At 38.1% G+C, this 23,588-nt stretch overlaps 1 protein-coding gene across 2 annotated transcripts in view; it reads right to left on the bottom strand.

The window, feature by feature from the left end:
- The window catches only part of LOC123676982 (semaphorin-2A), a 605,612-nt gene that overhangs the window by 91,434 nt on the left and 490,590 nt on the right, over positions 1 to 23,588 (bottom strand). For both annotated transcript variants that reach the window (XM_045613352.1, XM_045613351.1), the window contains one exon: positions 13,106 to 13,157. In XM_045613352.1, coding sequence (XP_045469308.1) covers positions 13,106 to 13,157 — 52 coding nt within the window. The remainder of the gene's footprint in view (positions 1 to 13,105; positions 13,158 to 23,588) is intronic.

Consider the following 23,588-nt stretch of genomic DNA (forward strand, 5'->3'; position numbering starts at 1 on the left):
ATTCACAAAAAAAAATGTATATAAAAGAGAATAAAGGATATGAACATTTTTCGGAAAATTCTGGAAAATTGTTTGAAATTCCAACAGAAAATGAAAAAATATCACATCAATACATTTTTCTTCAGTGTGAGATGCATCGGGCCGCGAGGCGTAATCACGGAAAATCCGGGAAACCCACGTGACGAAGTTTTTCCTTTGACTGCGCCTCCGTCGAGTTACTTCGGAAATTGGCAGGGGTGTAGAGAAGGAGGGAGCGATATCTGAATATCTGTCGACTGTCTGATATGGCTTTTCGCGTGTCAAAGGAAAATCCGATAAGATTGCTCTTGCCTTGTACGGATCAAAGTTATGAAGGATCCCTGTATGGAGGATCTTCTCGCATGGCTTTGTCGAAAAATGAGCACACATGTTTCAATTCGTTTTTCTGTTGTGTTGATTATATTCAGAAAATAGGAAATTTTTTAAAATAAACACTGTCACATTTTTCTCTGAAATGGAATTCGAAAACCTGCGTGTTTATTGAATTTTTTTTCATCACTATGTCAGCTTTTGTTTAGTTCCTTCAGAACACTATTGAAAATTCCCAGCTCTTACCCCAGCCCATCGAAGGACGCGTTTGGATTTTGCGAGAGAGCATATCCATTGGGAAGAGGCTGATTGGGAAAGAGTTTTCTTCACAGATGAGTCTAGATTCTGCCTCTACCATTGTGATCGACGTTCCCTTGTATACAGACGTCCACATGAAAGATATGCTCAGTGCAATTTCCTGAATACTACTGGTTTCGGGGAAGGATCGATTATGGTATGGGGTGGAATATCTTTGACTGCTCGCACAGACCTAGTAGTCGTTGATAATGGAGCTATGAAAGCTATGAATGCGGTATATAAGGAACATTCTTGAAGAGCATGTAGTGCCATTTGTCCCATACATTGGTGAAAATTTCATTTTTATGGACGATAATGCCAGCCCCAACGTGCGCGCATCGTTCAGGAGTACCTTGAAGAGGTTGAAGTCTCTCGAATGGAATTGCCAGCAAGAAGTCCAGATCTCAATCTGATTGAGCAGGTTTGGGACAACCTCAATAGAAGGCTGAGAAGTTCAGAAAATCATCCAGCTACTCTTAATGACTTAGGAATCCAACTCAGAGAAATCTGGGAAGGATTAGATCAGAACATTTTAAGATCACTCATTTTGAGTATGAACCGTCGTTGCAGAGCTGTAATTAACGCAAGGGGTGGAAATACCAAGTAAAAAATCACTTATCAGCATTCCAGTATTTTGAAAATTGTTTATTTCTCTTCTTTCACATAAGATTCGGTGAAATCCTGAATTTTTCTTCCATTTAATGTGTCTTGTTTCGTTCAAAACCTTCCCGAGAGAACATAAAAAATAAGTTATAAAGTCAATGTAGAGTTAACTTTCATTAAAATTGAGATTTTCAGAATGTGCGTTAATTTTTTTGCGCAGTGTACAAAGAAAACAATAGCGAAAAGATCGACTGAAAGGGGTATAACTATTTTTTCTTTCGTGACTATTTCGGCCATTGTACTGATACCGCAAGCTGAGTGGTAAAATAATAATATTTACAGCCAGTTTGTAATGTTCCTCTATCTGATTTGGAAATAAAATAATTTTAGAAATAATATTTTTTTTCAAATTCCTTCTCCTCTTTGATGTGTCCGCAAAGGAAGGGATTCTTGAACTCTTCAAAGAAAACCCGCCCCCACCCCTAAATGACGGCAACTAATATCGCAACATCGAAGACATCGGCCGCTGTTTAACCAGACAAGACAGACGTCGGATATTGCGTACAAAGTCACCCTCTAAGCCTCCCAGGACGAACTTTTTCCACTTTTTCCCCTCAATACCGAGTAAATACGACTCGTAGGAGGAATTTCTTTGCGCAATTAGTGTCTAAACATTGACATTCTGATGTCGGACACCGAGAGAGGAATATTGAGTGGGTTTGGAAGTTCTAATTTGCGATGGCGGAGAGGAAAGAGGGGTTGGTTTATTGGAGTTGTCGGTCTTCGCCTGGAGATGTTAGGCTGGGATGTCGCAGACTTCTGATTTGGATTTGTGAGGAGAAGAAAAACTGGAAGGAGTTGAAGAGATTGATTTTTATGTTGTGGTAACCTGAAGATGAACGGGGTTGGGCACGAAACGTCTACTAATGAAAGATTTTGATCTATAAACATAAAAATTTCTGATGGAAAATGATTAGTGGCATATTGCATTCCATCTTGCATATAAAAGTGGAGAGTCTAGATTAGAGTATATAAAAATATTAGACTTCGAAAATTTTGATCGAAATTGAGTCGAATTTTCAAGACAAATGTGTTTTTAGTATTTAGACCTCGTACTTATTCAGTGTAGTATATACTTCATTATCTAGGCGACGCGTTGCCTCATCAGAGTAATAAACATAGATAGAGGGAGCATATTTCATTTTCAGTAAGCAAATTTTGTCCCCAACATGAACTATCAAATTTCACATGAAGCGCGCGGAAATCAAAACATATCAGTATTACAGTATTTCACTCAATTCACGAGTTTCTCCACGAAGAACGCACTCCTTATGTCTTACAGTGAATCAACGTTTCATATCAACTCAAAATATATTGAAATAAATACCTAAATATATCAGAAATTCAGAAAACAAACTTCAAGCGCGCCAAACGACGTGATACGACCGATGACACTAGGAGAGCAAAAGTTACCAAACCTTGGATTTCAACAGGTAGATACAGAAAATGATAAATATTCTGCTTAATATGAATTCGGCAATTAGGAAAAATATCGGATTCCAATATTCGAATTAGCATATTTAATCGGGAATCACTAAAATAAATATATTTCATTTAATATAATATACATTCATAACGATATAGTAAAATTGTGGATTTGAAAATATATCACAATCCGACAACTTAATCTAACCATGTTGGGGACATGTAAAAATTGGGTATACTACCACTATCTATGTTTATTACTCTATGGTTCAAATAACCAAATATATTCAAAACGAAAATACCGAAGAATGTTGGAAAATTTCAACCAAATTCAAATGGCATTAAGGGACAGTGGACCTGCAGAATTCGTTCCCAAAATTTAGCACAAAATTTTCGAAATTAGGACCTATACCTGTTCTTCACCACACAGGTAATGCGTAAAATAGGTGCTTATAACCTCTGCTTAGGATATTCTCAACAAGCAACAACCCTATGAGAATAAAAATAAAATACCTACTTCTAGTTCTAAAATAAATTACGAACGGAAAATTTACCATACGATTTTCAAATTGTTGAGGTATTGCAGAATCTTTTAAACATTCGACAATTTTGGCAATTCCACATTTAATGATAAAATAGAAACAAAGCGATTTGACTTCCTCATAATTGAAATTATTCATTTTAATTAGAATTTGGAAGTAATTGATTTCCCTGAATGAACTTACTACCTACAATCATTGTTCTGAGTACTCACCGATAGGTTTATTTCTTGAATAGAAATATTTTTTCGTCATTATGAACGTCAATTCATTATTTTCTTGGAACTTCGTTATCTTTTATTTCCATCATCACTGCTAACAATTCACTGATGATATCATAAATCTATAACAGAGGTAATATATAATACCATCCACGCTATTCAATAGAATAAAACAAAATTTCAAATATACCTTGTATGAAAAATTGGCATGAAATACCTCGAAAATAACAATCTCGACCAAATATTGATTGATTCACGTGAATCTCGTATTTTAGCAAGTCAGTCTCATAGACTACTTCAATAATTCATTTCACCAACAATCATCGATTGGTAGGCGGGGCTTTGGAATTTCTTCAATCTATGATCAAGAGTAGGTAACTCGAATATTGGAAATCCATACAAACTCTGGTTGAATTTCTGTGCTTTCTCATAGAATGACACAACGATCAAATCGAAGTACGAAATACAGGTTTCTGTAAACAAATTGCTAAATCGCAATAGATTTCAATAAAATCTCTGAAATTTTCTGTGTCCATGCCCTTGAAAATATCAAAATCTGACTGGGAGCTTTTTAGTCCACAGATTCTCATATTGAATTTGATTCAACGGAAATTGGACAAAGTTCCTAGGTATCACAAGAATTTTACGAAATATTTCAACTAAAGTGTGTATCATTGGTGAATGTAGATATGGCTACCTGAAATAAAATCCAGATTTCATAAAAAAAAATGAAACAGGGAGATTTTCCTTCTGCCATGATGATATAATCTTTGTTGTAGTAAGAATTTGGAGGAAATTTTTTCTTTGAATGAACTTCTGTTCATTTCTTGTTCTGAGCACTCACTAATGGATTTTTTCTGGCAATAAATTAGAATAAAATTTTTTTTTTGATCGATAGTTTTTCCTTCATTTTTGATTTTTTTTCATCTGAATCTCAAAAAAAAAACAAAACGCCTTAACAATCCTGATAACCTCGCCAAAATTCCAAAATCGCAAACATCACTATTTCACCCGAAATTCGAACCGAATGGAAAAACCATCCCAGGCTCTTCTTAACGAGAAAATCTTCAAGTACCGTTCAGGATTACAGGGCACGTCTCGACGTCGATGATTAGACGTGAGGGGGGCGACCGTAGGAACGCTTTCATCCCTAGTTCGTATTCCGGAGCCGGCGAAGTTAGAAACTGATTTTCAAAACAAACCGATGTGTAACGATACAGAAGTTAGGCGGAATGAGGTCAGCGAAAAAATTCGATCCCTTGGGCCAAAGAAAGGGAAAGGAGAACCGGAATTTTGCACGTGTTGAATTGTGTCCGGAATCGACAATTCACGATATGACATGTCTTTGGAATAGTAGCGCTATTTTGGGAAATATCGCTATCTTAAGTTTGATACGACAAAGAAAAGCAGATTCTCGGAGTGCATAATTTTTTTTCCCATGCGAAATTCTAATTGAATTTAATCATAGAGTGCTTTATCTTAGGCAGACATATCAACATTCACCAATTATACATTTTAGGTGAAACATATCAACATTTTGGAAAATTCTTAAGATACCTACCTGGGATCTGTGTCCAATCTTCGTTGAATCAAATTCAAGATGGGAAGCTAAAAAAGCCCCCAGTCAGATTTTAATATGTTTCAAGGGCTTAGACACCAAAAATTCCAGACATCTTTTTCGAATCTATTGCAATCTAGCAATTTGTTTACAGAAAACTGTATTTCATACTTCGATTTGATCGTTGTGTCATTCTATGAGAAAGCACAGAAATTCAACCAGAGTTTGTATGGATTTCCAATATTCGAGTTACCTACTCTTGATCATAGATTGGAGTAATTCCAAAGCCCCGCCTACCAATCGATGATTGTTGGTGAAATGAATTATTGAAGTAGTCTATGAGACTGACTTGCAAAAATACGAGATTCACCTGAATCAATCAATATTTGGTCGAGATTGTTATTTCCGAGGTATTTCATGCGAATTTTTCATACAAGGTATATTTGAAATTTTGTTTTATTCTATTGAATGGCGTTGATGGTATTATATATGATCTCTATTCCAGATTTATGATATTATCAGTGAGTTGCTAGCAGTGATGATGGAAATAAAAGATAAGGAGGTCCAAGAAAATAATGAATTGAAAGGAATTGACGTTCATAATGACGAAAAGCTCTTTCTATTCAAGAAATAAACCTATCGGTGAGTACTCAGAAGAATAATTGTAGGTAGTAAAATCAATCAGGGAAATCAATTACTTCCAAATTCTAATTGAAATAAATAATTTCAATCATGAGGAAGTCAAATCTCTTTGTTTCTATTTAATCATTAAATGTGGAATTGCTAAAATTGTCGAATCGGAGGCATGTTTAAAGGCATCTGCAATAACTCAACAGTTTGAAAATGGTATGGTAAATTTTCCATTCGTAATTCTTTTTTTATTCTTATAGGGTTGTTGCTTGTTGATAAGATCCTAAGCAGAAGTAATACTCGCCTATTCTACGCATTCCGTTTGTAGTAGTGAAAAGGTACAGGTCCAAATTTCGAAAATTTTGTGCTAAATTTTAGGAACGAATTATGCAGGTCCACAATACAATACCATCAATTTTCTAACATTCTTCGGTATTTTCGTTATGAATATATTTGTTCATTTGAACCATAGAGCATTAAACATAAATAGAGGGAGTATACGCAATCTTTTACATGTTCCCAACATGGTTAGATTAAGTTGTCGGATTGTGATATATTTTCAAATCCACAATTTTACCATATCGTTATGAATGTATATTATATTGAATCAAATATATTTATTTGAGTGATTCCCAATTAGAAATGAAAATTTCATGTTGGGGACAAAATTTGCTCATTCAAAATGACATAATGTGCTCTCTCTATCTATGTTTATTACTCTGATATTTGAATATATGTTCATTTGAATTTAAAATAAACATGTATTTATCTATGGGGAAATTTTCAAGCGGCTTTGTTTCTCATTAAGAAATATTAGTCTTTCTAAACAGAAAATTTCGACGTTGCCACGTTTCTCGAAAATTGAGTAATATCAGAAATTTCAATGATTTTTTGGAGTTTTTTGTTCTAAATATGAATATCATAAGGGATATACCGACTTTCTGATCTATTTCAAATGACAATCCACTTGAAAGGTAGATCCTCTCATTGGTTCATGTTTTTGTGCATTTTTCCATTTTGTTGATATTATTTTCATGATGTTTACTTAAGTATTTTTTCTTTTACTGCAATTTGTTTCTTCACTTTGTATTTTAATCAAAAAGAGTTAGTGTAGGTATAAAATAAACATGATTTCAAGTCTTCCTCGATATAGATACAATCCTTAAGAAATTCAAATATCGCTTTTCATTCTCGACAATGTTACTCTTCGAAACAAAGTTTGTAGGTAATCTTTCGAGATTGGGTCACTATACGTTCGCTTGAAGAATCCGGCCGGTATCTCAAAAATCTGCAGTTATGGCGACCGAATTATAACTTGAGGTTACTGCACGTCGTCCACTGAAAGTTTGCGCTTTAATTGGAATTCCGGAGGCCTTTGTGTATCGACGAAGTGAAATATGGGCCTCGATACAGCGCAATTATTGGTATTTATTTACGGGAAGTCACCCTCTGGGTCCAGTCTGATATTTATGTCGTGCCCTATTCTCCCGATTGCGCTGATATCAATTGAACTTATTGGGAACGTTGCAATAACGGTGATTTGCGGCCGGCCGCAGGAGTTGCAGGAATGCTGCAACTCCTGCTGCCGCAGAAATCGATAGAGACGGATACGTCTTCTTCTTCCAAGCCTTCGATAAATTTCGGTGTCGCATCCGTATCTCCTCCTTTGGCTGTTTCGCCATCTCTTTTGTGGTCTTATCGCACGGAGGAGGACGGTGACAATTCTATGGACGCGACGGAGCTCTGTGGTGTTCACGTCCTCGGAGTTCTTATCGGTCGCGGCGTACTTAATCTGGCGTATGTGATTTATGTAACGGTTTCCGGTGACTGTACAGGGTGGTCGACGGATCCACTGGCAAACTTAACACTTCAAGAAGGAACACCACCACGTGGCATTCTCCTGAAATGTCAATATTAGCCTAGAGAAGGAGGTGTTGCTAGAACGGTTGAATGAGCAGTAAAAGTTAGGAATATTACAATAATTCCAACATTCGTCGGAAGAAAGTACTATACGAGTCTTTTCATAAATTCCCAAAAAATTTGAGTTTTGTCTCTTTTGTACTTAATGATTTTTTTCAAGAGTATTTCTAAAATATTTCATTCAGAAACAAGGAAATTGGGTGCCTTACGAATTGAAGCCGAGAGATGTTGAACGGCGTTTGTTTGCTTGTGAACAGCTGCTTACTAGGCAAAGGGATTTCTGCATCGCTTTGTGATATCATTGCTTTTTAGGCATACCATATCATCAATTCTTTTGCGAAAAACGAAAAGATACCAAAATTTTTTTTTTCATTCTCAAAATGAAAATATTGAAACACTACAATGTAGATTATTATTTGAAGAAATCATTTGAAAAAAAACCATAATAATCGGCGATTTCTAAGAAGGAAATTCTTTAATTTCGTTTTGAAATGAGCAGTCACTTGGTGGTGTTCTCTCTTAACAAAATACCTAATATTAGGGGGTTGGGTGGTATAGTATAGCCATCTCCTTTTGTTTCCCTCAATTCTGCACATTAAATTGTTATTCACGCAAGATTTCAAAGGGTTTTTCATAAGAAATAATAAAACGAATGCATTTTCCGAGAAGAGGCTACCTAACCTAGATGTCCATATTCTATGGCCACCTCCGAAGCGTCCACAGAAAACAGAGAGAGGGTGTGTTCCGTCAGGGTGTAAATTCCGATGGCTAGAACGTCGAGTTCCGGTTCTCGACCGTTATGGAGTGGAACATCTGGATCAGAATCCGAATATTATCCCGGTTCCGGGTTGTTAGGGCGGGCAATACCTCCGGAATAATGGCGGACGTCTTTGTTTGTTTGTTATGTTCGAAGGGGGGAACGTTCCGAACTATTTCCATTGTCAACCGAAAGTCCCGGGACTTTAAACCGATCCCCTTGTGCGATATTGTCCCGAATTTACGTGTTTCAATCAGCGATTCTGTGCACTTACCCGCTTCTGTGTTCCGCCGCCACTATCCGGCGCAAAGTTCGCGCCCAGACCGCTAGGGTCGAAAGTTACGGGTCTAATATTGTTAGTAGTTGGAGAGGGGGCGGTCCAGGAGATAATTCGCGGTCCAAATAATTTCCTCTGGGGGATGAAATTTTTGCGTTACCGCAGGGCGACGTTGCCGACTTCGCCCTAATGGAAATTTTGATTTTAGCCCGACGTTTGCGGTCATAAACAAAGAGGATGGCGACCGCCGAGTTTCAACTTCTAACTAACCGAAGTGACTGTTACTGTTTTAGTATTTATGTAGCATTTGAACATTCGGAACTTTGTTATAATGGGAGATATTTCATGCGGAGAAATGTCAGGATTGAGTTATACTTTCGTGCAGTCTCTTCTATGGTCTGTGCCATAGATTGTTTGGGGTTAAACTTTGACGTTTGCTTTTGTACTGACGGAAATTGAGGAAGTTGAACAGTTGACGAATTATTATAATCATAACCTTCATTTTTGCCACATTCAACAAAACCATAGAATACATTCTGAAGATATAGCAAAAAAGAAATTTGAAAGAAGGAACCAAACCTTGTTTATAACAGGTGTTTTTTTCGAGGAATATAACTTTAAATTGGCATTACTGTTCAAGATGGCTACCGATTCAACAGCTGTCAAGTGATTTATTCTCAGTTTGGTTGGGCAATTCATCATGAATAGACTCACGCCTGAACAACGCTTGCAAATAGTGCAATTTTATTTCGAAAATAATGATTCTGTGCGGAATACGTATCGCGCACTACGTCCATTTTATCGTCGACAAAATCGTCCATCAGAGCAGTTGAATGGCTACATCAACAAACAAAACTGCCGCATTTGGAGCGAAGCTAATCCTCAAGTGCATGTCGAAACACCGTTACATCCAGAAAAACTGACTGTTTGGTGCGCTTTATGGGATGGTGCAATCATTGGTATAGACTATAGAGCCATGATTACTAACTTTTTCATTCCTGAATTGGACAACCATGATGTCCAGGAGCTGTGGTTCCAACAAGACGGCGCAATATGTCACACAGCTCGTGCCACAATCGATTTATTGAAAGACACGTTTGTCGACCACCTAATTACACGTTTTGGATCTGTGAATTGGGCTCCAAGATCTTGGGATTTAACACCGCTAGACTACTTTCTGTGTGGCTATGTCATTGGTCTATGCGGATAAGCCACAAACCCCTGACCATTTGGAAGACAACATTCGCCGTGTTATTGCCGATATACGGCCACAAATGTTGGAAAAAGTCATCGGAAATTGAACGTCCAGATTGGACTACATCCGAGCCAGCCGTGGCGGTCATATGCCAGAAATCATACTTAAAATATAATGCCACAAGATTATCTTGCGGATAAATAAAATTCATGTCAATCGAATAATCCATCGTTGTTTTATTGCAATTTAAAGTTCTATAGCTCTAAAAAAACACCCTTTATCTGTAGTTTTCGAATTTTGAGCCAGGACAGATCACAAACGATAAGATTGGACTCATTGATGACGAATCAATAATCAAATTCAATTCTGTCGGTCTGTCCGATTGGGATCGAAACTAGAACCTTGAAAGTTTCAGGGCCTTTTGAAATTTTTCATTTTATTTTTGGACAATTAATAATTATTCGTGTTCTCTTGATATTTTGTAATTGAAGTATATTAAGGGATGAACATATTTCGGAGATCTTTTTTCTATCAATCCAGATTTGCCAACCATTATAATTTCATCTAGAGTACCGATTTTCCCACAGTTTTCCCTAAAAAAATTCATGAGAACTCGTGGTCACCCCAACCAATGATTCCCAAATCGAATTCGCATGTTTTAGGGGGTGACTTAACACCCCCTGTATTGAAACCCGAATCCTACGAAGTTGCATTACTGTTGAAAAATAGAAAAAGGCGTTTAATAGAAAATTGTTTGTAGGGCATCGATACTCTCTCCTCATACATTTTTGATGTGTAAGCAGCAGATGGAATAGGGGTTGCGGTTTATGAATCATTCAAGCAGGGTGAACACCGTTCTTTCCTCTGTTATTATCCGGATAGAACTTGAGATTATAAAGCGTTGTCGAAAAAAAATATTGGAAAAAAGTACTGACGTGTATTCGAAAACCTAAGCGCACTTGTTCATTCGTCTTTTGACGCTGGAAGCACTGACGTGGTCTCAAGAACCACAGCATGCTTGTCTGTTTTTCGTTTAAACTGATTATTACTATGAATAATTGAAGCTAGGCGTATGATAAAACAGATAGAAACGAGCGTGCCCAATGGTAAAGCTCGAAAAATTTTATATTTTATAACGTTAACTACCTACTATATCTTTGAATTTTGGGGATTATAGCTAAACAAGAGATATTGTATGAATTTTAGACTGGGATGAAATTTTTTAAGGATAGCCTCTTGAAAATATTTTATAGTATCAAACTCTATAATATCGTTTTATTGAAAAAAAAATTGAGCTGTTGCGACAAGTTAGTGATGTGAAGAATTGAAACCGTGTTCATCGATCAGTATTGATTGAGATTTTTCATTTTCAGTAGGATCATCATAATTAAGCATTATTCTTCAAAGAGTGTGAAATTCGCATTGTTTTCAAACAAAAATCGCCAACAATGTAGTATTTTCAACGCCAACTGAAACTTCTGCAATATTCTAACTCCTCCCTGAATTATTTCACTCAATTTACATAACCGAGCCAATCCACTCATATATTCAACGTTAATCTCGCGAAATCATAACCTAAAAAAAAAGATGGCCACCCCCGATTTCCGCATATCCGGATTCAAAACCCTTGATACGGCTAGACAATGGAAAAAAACACGAAAAACGTTGGCGTCATCAATATGTAGATCCTTAGGGGATCCCAGCAAGGGATTTTACGTAATCATATGTTATGGAAGTGGTGATAAATGGTCTTTCATGGATTGGCGCTTCAGCCAGCGGGTCACGAGCAAAAAATGATTATATTATTCAAGTGTTTTGAGCGGCGCTTCATACCGGGGGATTACAACCCTGGATTGCTGAGAGGATTCTGTAAGATATTGGGAGAATCGATGAATTCTTGATGGGCACAGAAGTGTTCTAAATCGTAATGCATTTTGATTTATCATTTTGTATAATAAGGCATTGAAACGTGGAATTCCATCGCTAGAAGTTATAAAAATCAAAATTTGATCAATTATAAAGGTTGTTCCACCACTGACGCAACGGTTAAGATCTGAAATTTTTGCTTTTTTTTTCGAAACAGTATCTTTAGGCTTCATTAGAGCTACATTCTCATATTGTTTAATTTTGCGAACTGTCATTGCAAAATTTTTACCATATGTTTTTAGTGAAATTCATCAATTTCAATTCTTTGCAGAAGCCTGTATCGTAACATTTTTAGTATTTGCGTTTCTACTTGTTCCAAAGTGACAGCTGGAAGACCCTAATTTTTGATAATAGCGTAGGTATTACTTATCTACTTTCAGAAGTGACAGAGATAAAAACGGACTATTCAAAATTGAACCTCTTTTTGAAAAACTTTCAGATGAGATGCAGCAAATTTGTATCAGAAATTGGCCAACAAACCTCAAAATATCATTCATCTGAGTTTTTTTATCGCTGAATTTGCCGCACTCGCCAAAGAGGCTTCGCTCCTTGGACCCCATTGGTATAGATCCGCCACTGGGTAAAGTCGAGTTTATACCATTTTATAATTAAAAAATCAAAATATTTTCAAACGAAATCATATTCAACTGACGAAAAATTTCGATTTCCCAAATTTAGACGCTACTCTAACTTCAGAAAGTTTAACTATCACGTGATACCTTGTTACACGTCTAAGCCACCTCAGCCATCTCCGAAACTTCATCAACCAACCCCTCTCATCCACCCCTAGCGCGTATTTTCCCATTATTAGTTCTTCTTTTACGACTCTCCGAAACTACCGCCGCCACATCTCTTTATATGACGTACCTTTACGCATAGACGTCATATCTCCCTGACGAGACCATATCGGCCACCATAATACATGATAAATACCTCGGTTTATGTCTCCTGCTACATGAAAAGCGAGCAGGAATATACCTCCCCTTTCGTGTCGTCGAATTACGGTCGCCCTCTTGATTATAAGTTATGGAAATGCCACTATTACTTTTTATTAATTCTTTCTCTGTTCTTCGCCAGAAACGGATGTTGTATCACGCGAAATTGCGCTGAAAAATGGATGGAAACGTTAGGATTTTACTGGCGGCGTTTTGCATATTTCCAGATATTTTCGGGAAAAAAAATTTCATATATTCGACATCGAGTGTACCGGTATAGACCTCTTTTAAAGACGCAGTCTTATAGCTCATTCTGTCTTTTTGGAAAATTTGATAGATTAGGCGAAACGCACGAATGTAAGTATGCAGTCAATCAACTTATCGATATCGATGGGAATAAAAGGAAATACTCACCTCACAGCTTGAAGCGTTGATGTTGCTGAGATTCAATCGGAAAACACGTCCCCTGAAAAAAAACAAAGTTTACAATACGAACTAAAACATATTTGTGTCGTTTTGAAACATTCAGCATCATTGGGCTACAAAGTATGATAGTTAAAATTCTACTCTTCATATCATCCTTGCTGTAGATTATCAACTAGGCATACCAAAATTATGAGTGACTCTGAAAATCTCATAATACCATTTTAAACATACCGTCTGATTAAATAATTTTAAAAGCAAAAAAAAAGCACACTATTAAAAGCAAAGTTCTAGCTCAAATTCAATTGGAGTTATGAATTCCTCTCTGCTGAATGATGATATTTTTTCTTAAATAAAGACGTAGAGGTAAGAACGCTTTGCCAGTAGTTTCTTGGTCATTTGAGAAGGAGTTTTCCATTGAAAAATCATTGGATAACGAGCAGCATTCAAGATAGGAGGAGATAATAAACCATTCTGAAAAATTCGATGTGTATTTAGCATGAAATAAGATAAAAATGATCTTAAATTCCCCAATAATTATTGCCCAATAGACCTTTAAGACTAAATCAAGAAACATTTCAACCGTTCGTGTCAGATATTCAAGGAGCACCTCGTCCTCCTCATCCCACATCCCTGCTGCATTCACCATCCCGCATCACGTGACCCCGGGTACTATCGGAAGAGCCAATCTCGGGCGAGCGGAACACCTACACGGATATTGCGTGATCGGGTCTTCGAGAGAGAAGAGCAGGCATAACATTAGCACGCGAAACGCGGGCGTCGTTAGCCTAATGCCCCTTCTAATGGCAATTGTCTGGAAGTGCAAACGGGCGCATATTCCTTAACGATGATAACTCCATTATCACGCTCTTCCCAGATAAGCCGACTTTCCACAGGTATGTGTGCAACGCAGCTGCAGGCTAGTTTGGATACAGTCAGGATAAGCTGCTGCTAATTCGAGGCTAATGAGGTCTGAACCGAACGATCGGATGCAGTTATATCGAAGATGGGAAGTTGGAGGAGACTTGGGAGAGCCAGGAAGGAAAGGGTCCCGAAGGACGGAAGGTGTCGGAGTTCGAGAGTAGTGAGGTTATTTGTCCGCTGGGTGGCGCTCCGCAGTAATTCATAGTGACTAGCGTCTGCCAGCATTCAATAAGGTGCCTGCTATTTCGTTTTGTTTGTCATCTTGGGTAGAGTTATGCGGTACTGATGATCTATGTCTAATAAGGGTGAAACCGGTATATCGCTACTTTCCCTTGATGACAAACATTCTCCTTGGGTTACTTTCTATTTAGATTCCTACGTAATAACGTGGAAATCTTCTGTTTGACAATGGTTATGTGGATGGCATATTTGCCGAAACATTTACCTGATAAGTAATATCTTTTGATATTTATATACACGTGGAAATCGTACTTTTTCCTTCATTCGAGATGCTGGTTTAACCACTGGGTTCCAATTTGGATATATCTCTCCATCGTTGTCAGCCTAACATATAGTTTTTACGCTAGATGAACAATTCATCATCATCATCATCAGCTTTTTTTGGTCATTCTTGGTTCTCCATGTCCTAATCTCTTAAGTTTTCAGCAGATTTGTCTTTTCCGTTTGAATATTTAAGGAAAATTTTGCGAAAGACATGCAACTTTTTTTCTGTAATGCGAGTGAATTTTTTTTTAGTTTAAGAGTTGGTTTCTAACATACTAAAATATCAAATCCGCATCTTGCTCCTCCATAAGATGACAGGGATGTATAGGGTGGTTTTTTTTCGAGGTATATAACTTTAAGTTGGCATTTCTGTTCAAGATGGCGACCGATTTAACAGCCGTCAAGTGATTTATTCTCAGTTTGGTTTGGCAATTCATCATGAATAGACTCACGCCTGAACAACGCTTGCAAATAGTGTAATTTTATTTAGAAAATAATGGTTCTGTGCGGAATACGTATCGCGCACTACGTCCATTTAATTTTGTTTTGCGATGAAGCGCACTTCTGGTTGAATGGCTACGTAAACAAACAAAACTGCCGCATTTGGAGTGAAGCTAATCCTCAAGTTTATGTCGAAACACCGCTACATCCAGAAAAACTGACTGTTTGATGCGCTTTATGGGCTGGTGGAATCATTGGTCCTTACTTCTTCAAAAACGATGATGGCCAGAACGTTAGAGTCAATGGTGATCGGTATAGAGCCATGATTACTAACTTTTTTTGAATTGAATAATCATGATGTCCAAGAGCTGTGGTTCCAACAAGACGGCGCAAAATGTCACACAGCTCGTGCCACAATCGATTTATTGAAAGACACGTTTGGGGACCGCCTAATTTCACGTTTTGGACCTGTCAATTGGCCTCCACGATCTTGTGATTTAACACCGCTAGACTACTTTCTGAGGGGCAATGTAAAGTCATTGGTCTATGCGGATAAGCCACAAACCCTTGACCATTTGGAAGATAACATTCGCCGTATTCCTGCCGATACACGGCCACAAATGTTGGAAAAAGTCATCGAAAATTGGACGAAAATTAGAAGCCAGCCGTGGCGGTCATATGCCAGAAATTATATTTGAAATGTAATTCCACAAGATTACCTTGCGGATAAATAAAATCCAATGCAATCGAATAATCCATCGTTGTTTTATTGCAATTTGAAGTTTTATAGCTTAAAAAAAAACACCCTTTATTATTGAATTCCACAACAAAATGTAAGTCTCAAAAACTTTTCCAAACTCTGGGTGATCCAATATAGCATGTAATGCTAACCCTTGGGCAAAGACTCATACGGTAAAATTCCCGATTTTTCCACTACATCCCACCTCCACTAGGCCTGGAAAAGGTCCGCTCTAAAAAAAAGGGTCATCGCACATTTACAAACCAAATCCGTTCGTCCGACACAGTTTTCCTTTTTCGCAGCTCCGATAGCTCTGAATAAAACATGAGACTACGGCAAGTGTTATCTCTTTCGTTAGCATTTTTCATGAATTAGTAGGTTATCCAGTGTGTATTCTTCTGGACGCAAGCGAGAGGAACTTTTTTCTGTCTTGTATCTCTTATTCGTTCGCCGTCTCTAACGATTTCTGTTGCGGAGAAACGTTCATTAGGAAGGGATATTGAAGATGGTTTGGTTTTATTTCCAATAAAGGCGTTTGAGATCTACGTGATTCTTCCAAAAGGAAAAAAAAATTTTGGTTTCATTCTCTTTACTTATTCCTCATAGTTTATTTGTCTGATGAAAGCATAAGACTATAAAATGCTCATGAAATCATTTAAGTGGCAGTTTTATAATCAGGATTATTAACTTCCTGAGAGTGGTTCTAAGGCCAGTCAACCCCAGGCATTAGCATGCCAACTCTTCAGGTGTTTTTAGTTTGTACCTCCATTCACAGAGCTTGTGAATCTCATCTGCTGACTTACTCATGTGGTACAAAAATGTTTGTACAAACTGTGGCCAGTCAGCAGTCCCACATTTACCCGAAGCTTAGCTCGTAGCTCCATCAAAATCTTTCTGGTATCGGTCGGTGAAAGCACCACTAATTTCTTTGCTTGAGCAAGACAAGGAGTGTTCCTTCAGAGGGTTAGCTATTGTCCAGCTCCCATTGATGGACCGCTGACTCATCTTGGTCTTGGCCTCAGAGCCAACAGGTCTTAACCTTGAAGATTTTTCTTCAATTTCATCAACTCTCTAATTTTCTTCATTACCTCATTGCCAAAGTAGTGTTACTTTATTGCCTCTGGCAGTTGCTTTATGCCAGTCCTATGTAAGCAGAGACTCCTGGATACTGTTTCAATCATCTGATATAAATAAAACTCTAGAAAGCTATTGAGTACAAAACCACGTAAGTTTCTGGTATAAAATGAAGCTAGAGAAAAACTCCTTGGTAAATTTATTGGACGGAAGCTGAAACCTACGCATTATTTCGGAATAATTTCAATAGAAAATAAAGAATAGAAGAGTGAAGATGTTTCTTATTGTCAATATCATGCAAGAGCCATCGACCATCAGTAAGAATTAAATTTATCTTGAAAATTAATATGAATTTCCTTTATTCTCAAATTGTATGAACATGTGGTGGTTAAGCTAGTGTTCCACAATCGCTTGAGACAAATTTCATGTGATCTATTTAATGATATTTAAATTAGATAGATTCTAGAGTTCCGGGTCTTAGTAGGTGTAGCAATCTTCAAGATAGAAACCTCAAATTAGACGTGAGAGCTAGTTTCAGGCATTCGACATTAAGGACCTCCCTTGTACCTTTTCCAGTCTGGAGAAATAATCGCCAAGGCTCCAGATAACAGAGTAAGATACCCAGTATCATTCCGCCGCCAAAATGCCCTCCCCGCGTCAACGTCTTCGCGTTAATTAAAGTCCAGGAGAGTAGTTCTGCTCAGAATTAACCTATTAATTCCCTTTCGTTAATTTAACGATCTCTTGATGGCTGAACATCTCGGGCTTAATGAGCCCGAAATCATTTATAAATGATCGGGGGGATCTACCTCTTCCACTAATTGGAACTTGATGCCGACTTGGTACTTGAGGTTTGGTTCTGGGGGATATTCGGTTTCGATGAAAAGCCCGAAATTACGGGGAGGTTGAACACCTGCCCTTAAATATTGATGGTTGTGCGGTGAGTTATCGGATTCGGTTCTGCACAGTATCACTTTGCAGTTTGCGAACTGATAGTGGGGCCCTATTGTTTCTAAGAACGGCGTAATTTATACGGTAACTCCTCTTGGAATGCTGGCGTTGTGTGTATCAGGTTTGGGTGGGTTTGGATATCAAAATACAGGGTGGTACAGTGAGGTGTTTAGCTTGGAAACATTCCTTGAGAAGCTGCAATTCGAGAAGCAGGAAAGGGTGAGATTATGTCGGTAGAGAAATACCGTTTTCAGTAGACATAATGCAGTGGTCAGGCGATAATTGCAGCTTGGTTGTGAATTGCTGAAAGTGGAAAAAGCGTCGAGGCTATCCAGAAGTGCTGATAAAGTATTGCTTTTCGAAGGAAAAAAACCAGTTGAAGCAAAATCTTGGCTTGATGAAGAGTTTCCGGGGTCTGCACCAGGAAAATCAACCATCATTGATTGGTATGCTAAGTTTAAACGTGGGGAAATAGCACCGAATAGTCACCGACGAAAAATTCAAAGAAGTTAAAAAAAAAATTTTGAATGACCGTAAAATGAAGTTGATCGAGTTAGTAGACATTGTGAAGATATCATCTGATTGTGTACATCATATATCATTCAGGAATATGTGTACATGAGAAAGCTGTGTGCAAAATGGGTGACGCGCGAGCTCACAATCGATCAAAAGCAACAACGTGTTATATTTATTTATTTATGAATGCACCAAAATAACTACACCATAAATATTTCCCGTCACTTATGCAACGATATGCTCGTTTTTATGTGGAAAGATGGATTTTTTTTAGATTTACGACAAATCGGTGAGTGGTGTGGAAATGAACGATTTCTCATTAGTTAAATTCCGGTCTCACCCAAAAATTTTCGAGTCCAACATTTTCGAATACGCAATACCTATACCTTAAAAAATCAAAAAAAGTAAAAGTTCTTTTATGGGGAGTTTATACCAGTTTTTCAATTGATATGATTACGTAGATCACTAAAATGCTTGAAGTTGGGCGATTAGTACATTATTTCAGAAATAATTGGTTACTAACTCAACTTTTAGAAAAAATTTCGATAATTTTCTCGAGGCTGTCTCTTCTTCTGGACTCAAGATACGGACTTGAAACCACATGATGTTTCAGATCATAACTCGATCTCCGAAAAACGTTTTTATTCGAGGGGTATGTAACAAATATTTTAGGAGATATAAAGATTCTTGTAAAGAAATGCAATTTCTACTGTTTCGAGTTTAGTGTTTTCTCAAATTTAAGGTCTACGGCAAATCGGTGAGCGGTGAAAGATTAAACCGAATACTTGATGCGGTTTCAACCGCATGCGGTCGATGCGTTTTCCAATCAATCGAACATCCTTAACAACCTTTCCTGATGCAAATCCTCCCCCAATCGCGTGAGTTCCTTCGATCAAGAACAATATCCTATACTCCAGCTTCTACCCCTGCTGCCGCCAGGTGCGGTTTCCATGAAACAACCGACAATTCGACAGATAAACTTTGGCGGTTCGGGGACGCCATCGACCCGACGGGATTGTCGAAGACGCAGGGCTTGGACCGCAACAGGGATTATCCCGGAAACCGATTTAATTAATAATGACGTTGCGCTCCCTGGATCTCGTAACGCGATACAAAGGGTCTGTCGGAGTATGAGAATCAGTCAAAGGGGATGAACAACGTATCGGTTCCCACGTATGGATATAAATCTGGCGCAGATCCTCTGTGAAGGTTGACGGAACGGTTTTGGTTGTTGTTTGGGAGACGGATCTGTCTTTTGGGCGTTGTTTTAAGCTGCGGCGTACGTAGAACTTCTTCCGGTGTTGAGATTGTCGAAGAAGTTACCGGATTTCTAGGGTAGTTTCACACCGGAGTGTTATTATAAAGATTTCTCGTCTTTCTATATGAGTGAAGGTACGTTATTATTAAGAATAGATCATTCAAAAATAAATTTGAAAGTTCATAGAAAAATTCAACATTAGTTCCTTATGTGTTCATTTACTTTTTTGAATATTCATTGATCTACAATATGTAATCAACTTTGCAACGATTTCGCACGCTTCAATTCACGTTACGCTACTGCAGTTTTCAAAGACGCGGTAATTTATCAATTCATCGTATGCGATTGTTCGGGATGCAGATGCGCGTATCTAGAGAAGGAAACAGGGAGAATTCTCTGAAAGATTTTCAATAATTATCGGGACTTCATGAAAGATATGTACTTTGTTTCAGATTTTGTATATTTCAATTTTTTTAAATTTGTAAAAACCTGGGTCGGAATTTTGTTGCCAAATAAGCCAAACCACCCCTAGAAATCAATCTAGAGTCTCATGGGCAATTGTAACGTTACAACTTCGTTCTCGAGTGAAGATTCCAATAAGTTATTTTGGTTCTAAGGAGGTCAAATAATTATTCATTTGACCTTTATAAATCAATATTTTGATTAGTCATCATCAACCAGGAGATAAAATTAATTAATCGAAAATTGTTACTTCAATTGTAAATTAATGATTTTCTTATCCATTTCACAGAAGAGGAATATCTATAACTATACCTGTTGGAATCGCTACCTATGTAAAATTTGCCAGAGATACTTTCTTTTCAGTTAGCCTAAAGTTTCTACTATGAGACACTGATAAGGATTGATTGTATAAAAACGATTCTGTATCTATGTTCAATAAAGTTGGCCAATTTATTAGCCATTCACTCAGTTTGTACAGTTTTGGATGATTAATTTTTCTTTTGATTGGCTTCAATATTTTCTCAGTTGGAATTGTATTTTTAGACGAAAAATTATATGTGTTAGTGAAGGTTTTGGCACAATGCTGTCTTCATTTCGATATTTATAAATGCACAGGAAAAGCATTCACTTTCAACTAAAGTTCAAAAATCCGGATTTCTGTTTCGTACGAATTCCGACGTCGGCACATAAAACACACGCCCCCATCTTCCCGTAGGAGATACCGCCGGCTAGGAACGCCAGTGAGTTACGGTCCGGGCGGCGATAAATAAACGAAGGGTTGTTTATGAATTTAAACGTGGCGGCGTTCCAGCTCGTGCGAAAACCGCCCCCACCCCCGTTTTTGTTTCCTGGCACGTGTGTCGACCGTTTCCAATCGTTATTTCCGCATGGACGGTCCCTTTGAGGATGTCCCGATTGCGGCGTATCGGCGATGCCTTGAAGGTGGCGACATCTATCGCAGGATAGAGGTCTGAAAGGGGAGCACACACCGGGTGATTCATGTGGACCGGTCGTTGAAGCGTGGAAAATGGGCAATCTTGCGATCTGTGGTCGGGTGGTGAGAGATAAGTTTTCCGCGGTATTATTTATCGTTTTTTTTTGTGTGTTTGTGTTAGATTTTATGAAGGGAAGGTAGCTGTAGAGATGTGATTTGATGGGAGATTAACCTGAAGGGTTACTGTAAGACACACAGCACAAATATACTTCGATACTAGTCTAAAACTGACCTTTTCTTTGTGAGAATTTCAACCCAGGAAGAGTCCGCCAGCGAGTTTTTTTTTTGGTTCTTTCCTTCTCCTGAAGCTCTTCCTTAAAGGTAAATTTACCAAACAGGCCAATTGAAAAGTCATTTTTAAAACACATTTTTTTGGCAAAATTCGATTTCATTATTTGACACAGTTGCCTTCGAGGGCGATACCATTTTTGTAGTACGATTTGCCATTCGCTACAAAATAGGCCTCAGTTTCGGCGATAACTTCTTCATTGACGCTAAATTTCTATCCAGCGAGCATTCTTTTGAGGTCTGAGAACAGGAAAAAGTCGCTGGGGACCAGATCTGGCGAATACGTAGGATGCAGAGGCAATTCGAAGCCCAATTCATGCAATTTTGCTATTTTTTTCATTGAGTCGTGACACGGCGCATTGTCTTGATGAAACAGCACCATTTTTTCTTAAAATAGGGCTTTTTTTTAACGATTTCATCATTCAAACGATCCAATAACGCTATATAATAATCGTTCTTGATTGTCTGGCCCTTTTGGAGGTAATCAATGAATTTTATACCTTGCGCATCCTAGAATACTAATGGCATAACCTTGCCAGCTCACTGTTGTATTTTTCCTCGCTTTGGATTCGGTTCATCGTGTGCAGTCCACTCAGCTGACTGTCGATTGGACTCCGGAGTGGAATGATGGAGCCATGTTTCATCTATTGTCACATATCGACGCAAAAATTCAGGTTTATTGCACTTAAACAGCTTCAAACGCTGCTCAGAATCATGAACTATTATTATTATATCATTATTAATTATGTGAGCAATTACTGCCATTACATTCTAACCGCCAATCTATTCCAGTTCAAACGAGATCACGTTTGTTTTCGATACACCCGAAAAAACATAATCTCCCGAATCCCGAAAAAGATTCGATTACCGCCGTTTTCCAATCAAAGAGCGGACTCTCCGCCCGAACACAGTAATCGAATCCTCGTCGAACAGACGTTCCCGGGACTTCCGGATCTCGAATGGCCATAGTAGTCGATAATCCAATTCCGTAAAGTCCCGGAATCGAATTACACATTCGCAGATCCCATCTCAGTCGACTCAAATACGTGGGAGGCTGCATCGACGTATCGAATTCGGCACAGGACCTAGGACTGCATCGGAAATCTTGTTACGACTCGATCGCATAGAGATTCTGGTCCTCTAGTCACGAAAAAATGTTATTACCGCCAGAGACTTCATGTTTCCGGTTAAGACATTGTACGTCTTTAAGGTGCGGTCGACTGTGACACATAAAAGATGGCCCTGGATAGATACGTGACTGCCAGCGAAGATAACCTAATTTCCCGTTAAATGCAAGTGGATTCGATAAGATCATTCCAGGAAGTGGAATGATCCTTGGGATTCGGAGGATCTGGTCCGAAAGTCAACTGAGGATTTGTCGGCAAAAGAAGTAAAGAATTATACATTTTGCAGGGGAAGGAATGGGCATCAAAATGAATGAAATAAACAAAATTTTTGGACTGTAGTCGCGAACCTCACCCATATGCGAAACTGGAATTGGATGGAGTTGAGATTGGAAAGGTCCACAAATTTACATACTTAGGAACTATCATATCGGACCAACTAGATCCAGACGCAGAATTGCAATGGTCAAAACAACCTTCCTAAAGACGAAATCATTTCTTTGCAACCACCATCTGGATTTAGAAATTAGACAAAGGATGATCAAGTGTTGTTTGGTCTGTACTGTTGTATGGAGTGGAGGCGTAGATGCTTAAGATATAAACAACCAATCGCATAGAGTCGCTGGAAATGTGGATACATAGGCGAATGTTGAAAATACTGTGGACAGCACATATTACAAACGAAGAAGTACTGAGGAGAGACAATAAAAACAGGGAACTATTCAGGACTATCAAACGTAGAAAGATTGCTTATTTGGGTCATATATTGAGAGGTGGTCGATATCGTATTCTACAACTCATTCTCAAGGGAAAAATAGAAGGACGACGAGGTGTAGGCCGAAAACAGATGTCTTGGCTGAGGAACATACGAGTCTGGACAGACATTCGAAATGCAGGTCAACTTTTCCATATGGCAGAAGATCGAGAAGCCTTTGCTATGATGATCGCCAACGTCGGATAACACCGATATGGCACATAAAGAAGAAGAAGTTCTTGTACATATTCCAAATCTTCATCTTCAGTTTAAATCAATAGTTTTGAATAACAGAATAGCAAAAGTAGGCATCTTTACTCTCTGTATGGTCATTGTACTCTCAAAATATGCAACCTCATTTATTTCCATCCAGAGCTGCAAGAAAACAATTCCTGGAAAATTAGGATGTTCATCTAGCAATCTTGACACATTCGCCTGATGAACA

Source organism: Harmonia axyridis, chromosome 3, assembly GCF_914767665.1.
Source record: "Harmonia axyridis chromosome 3, icHarAxyr1.1, whole genome shotgun sequence".
Classification (NCBI taxonomy): Eukaryota; Metazoa; Arthropoda; class Insecta; order Coleoptera; family Coccinellidae; genus Harmonia; species Harmonia axyridis.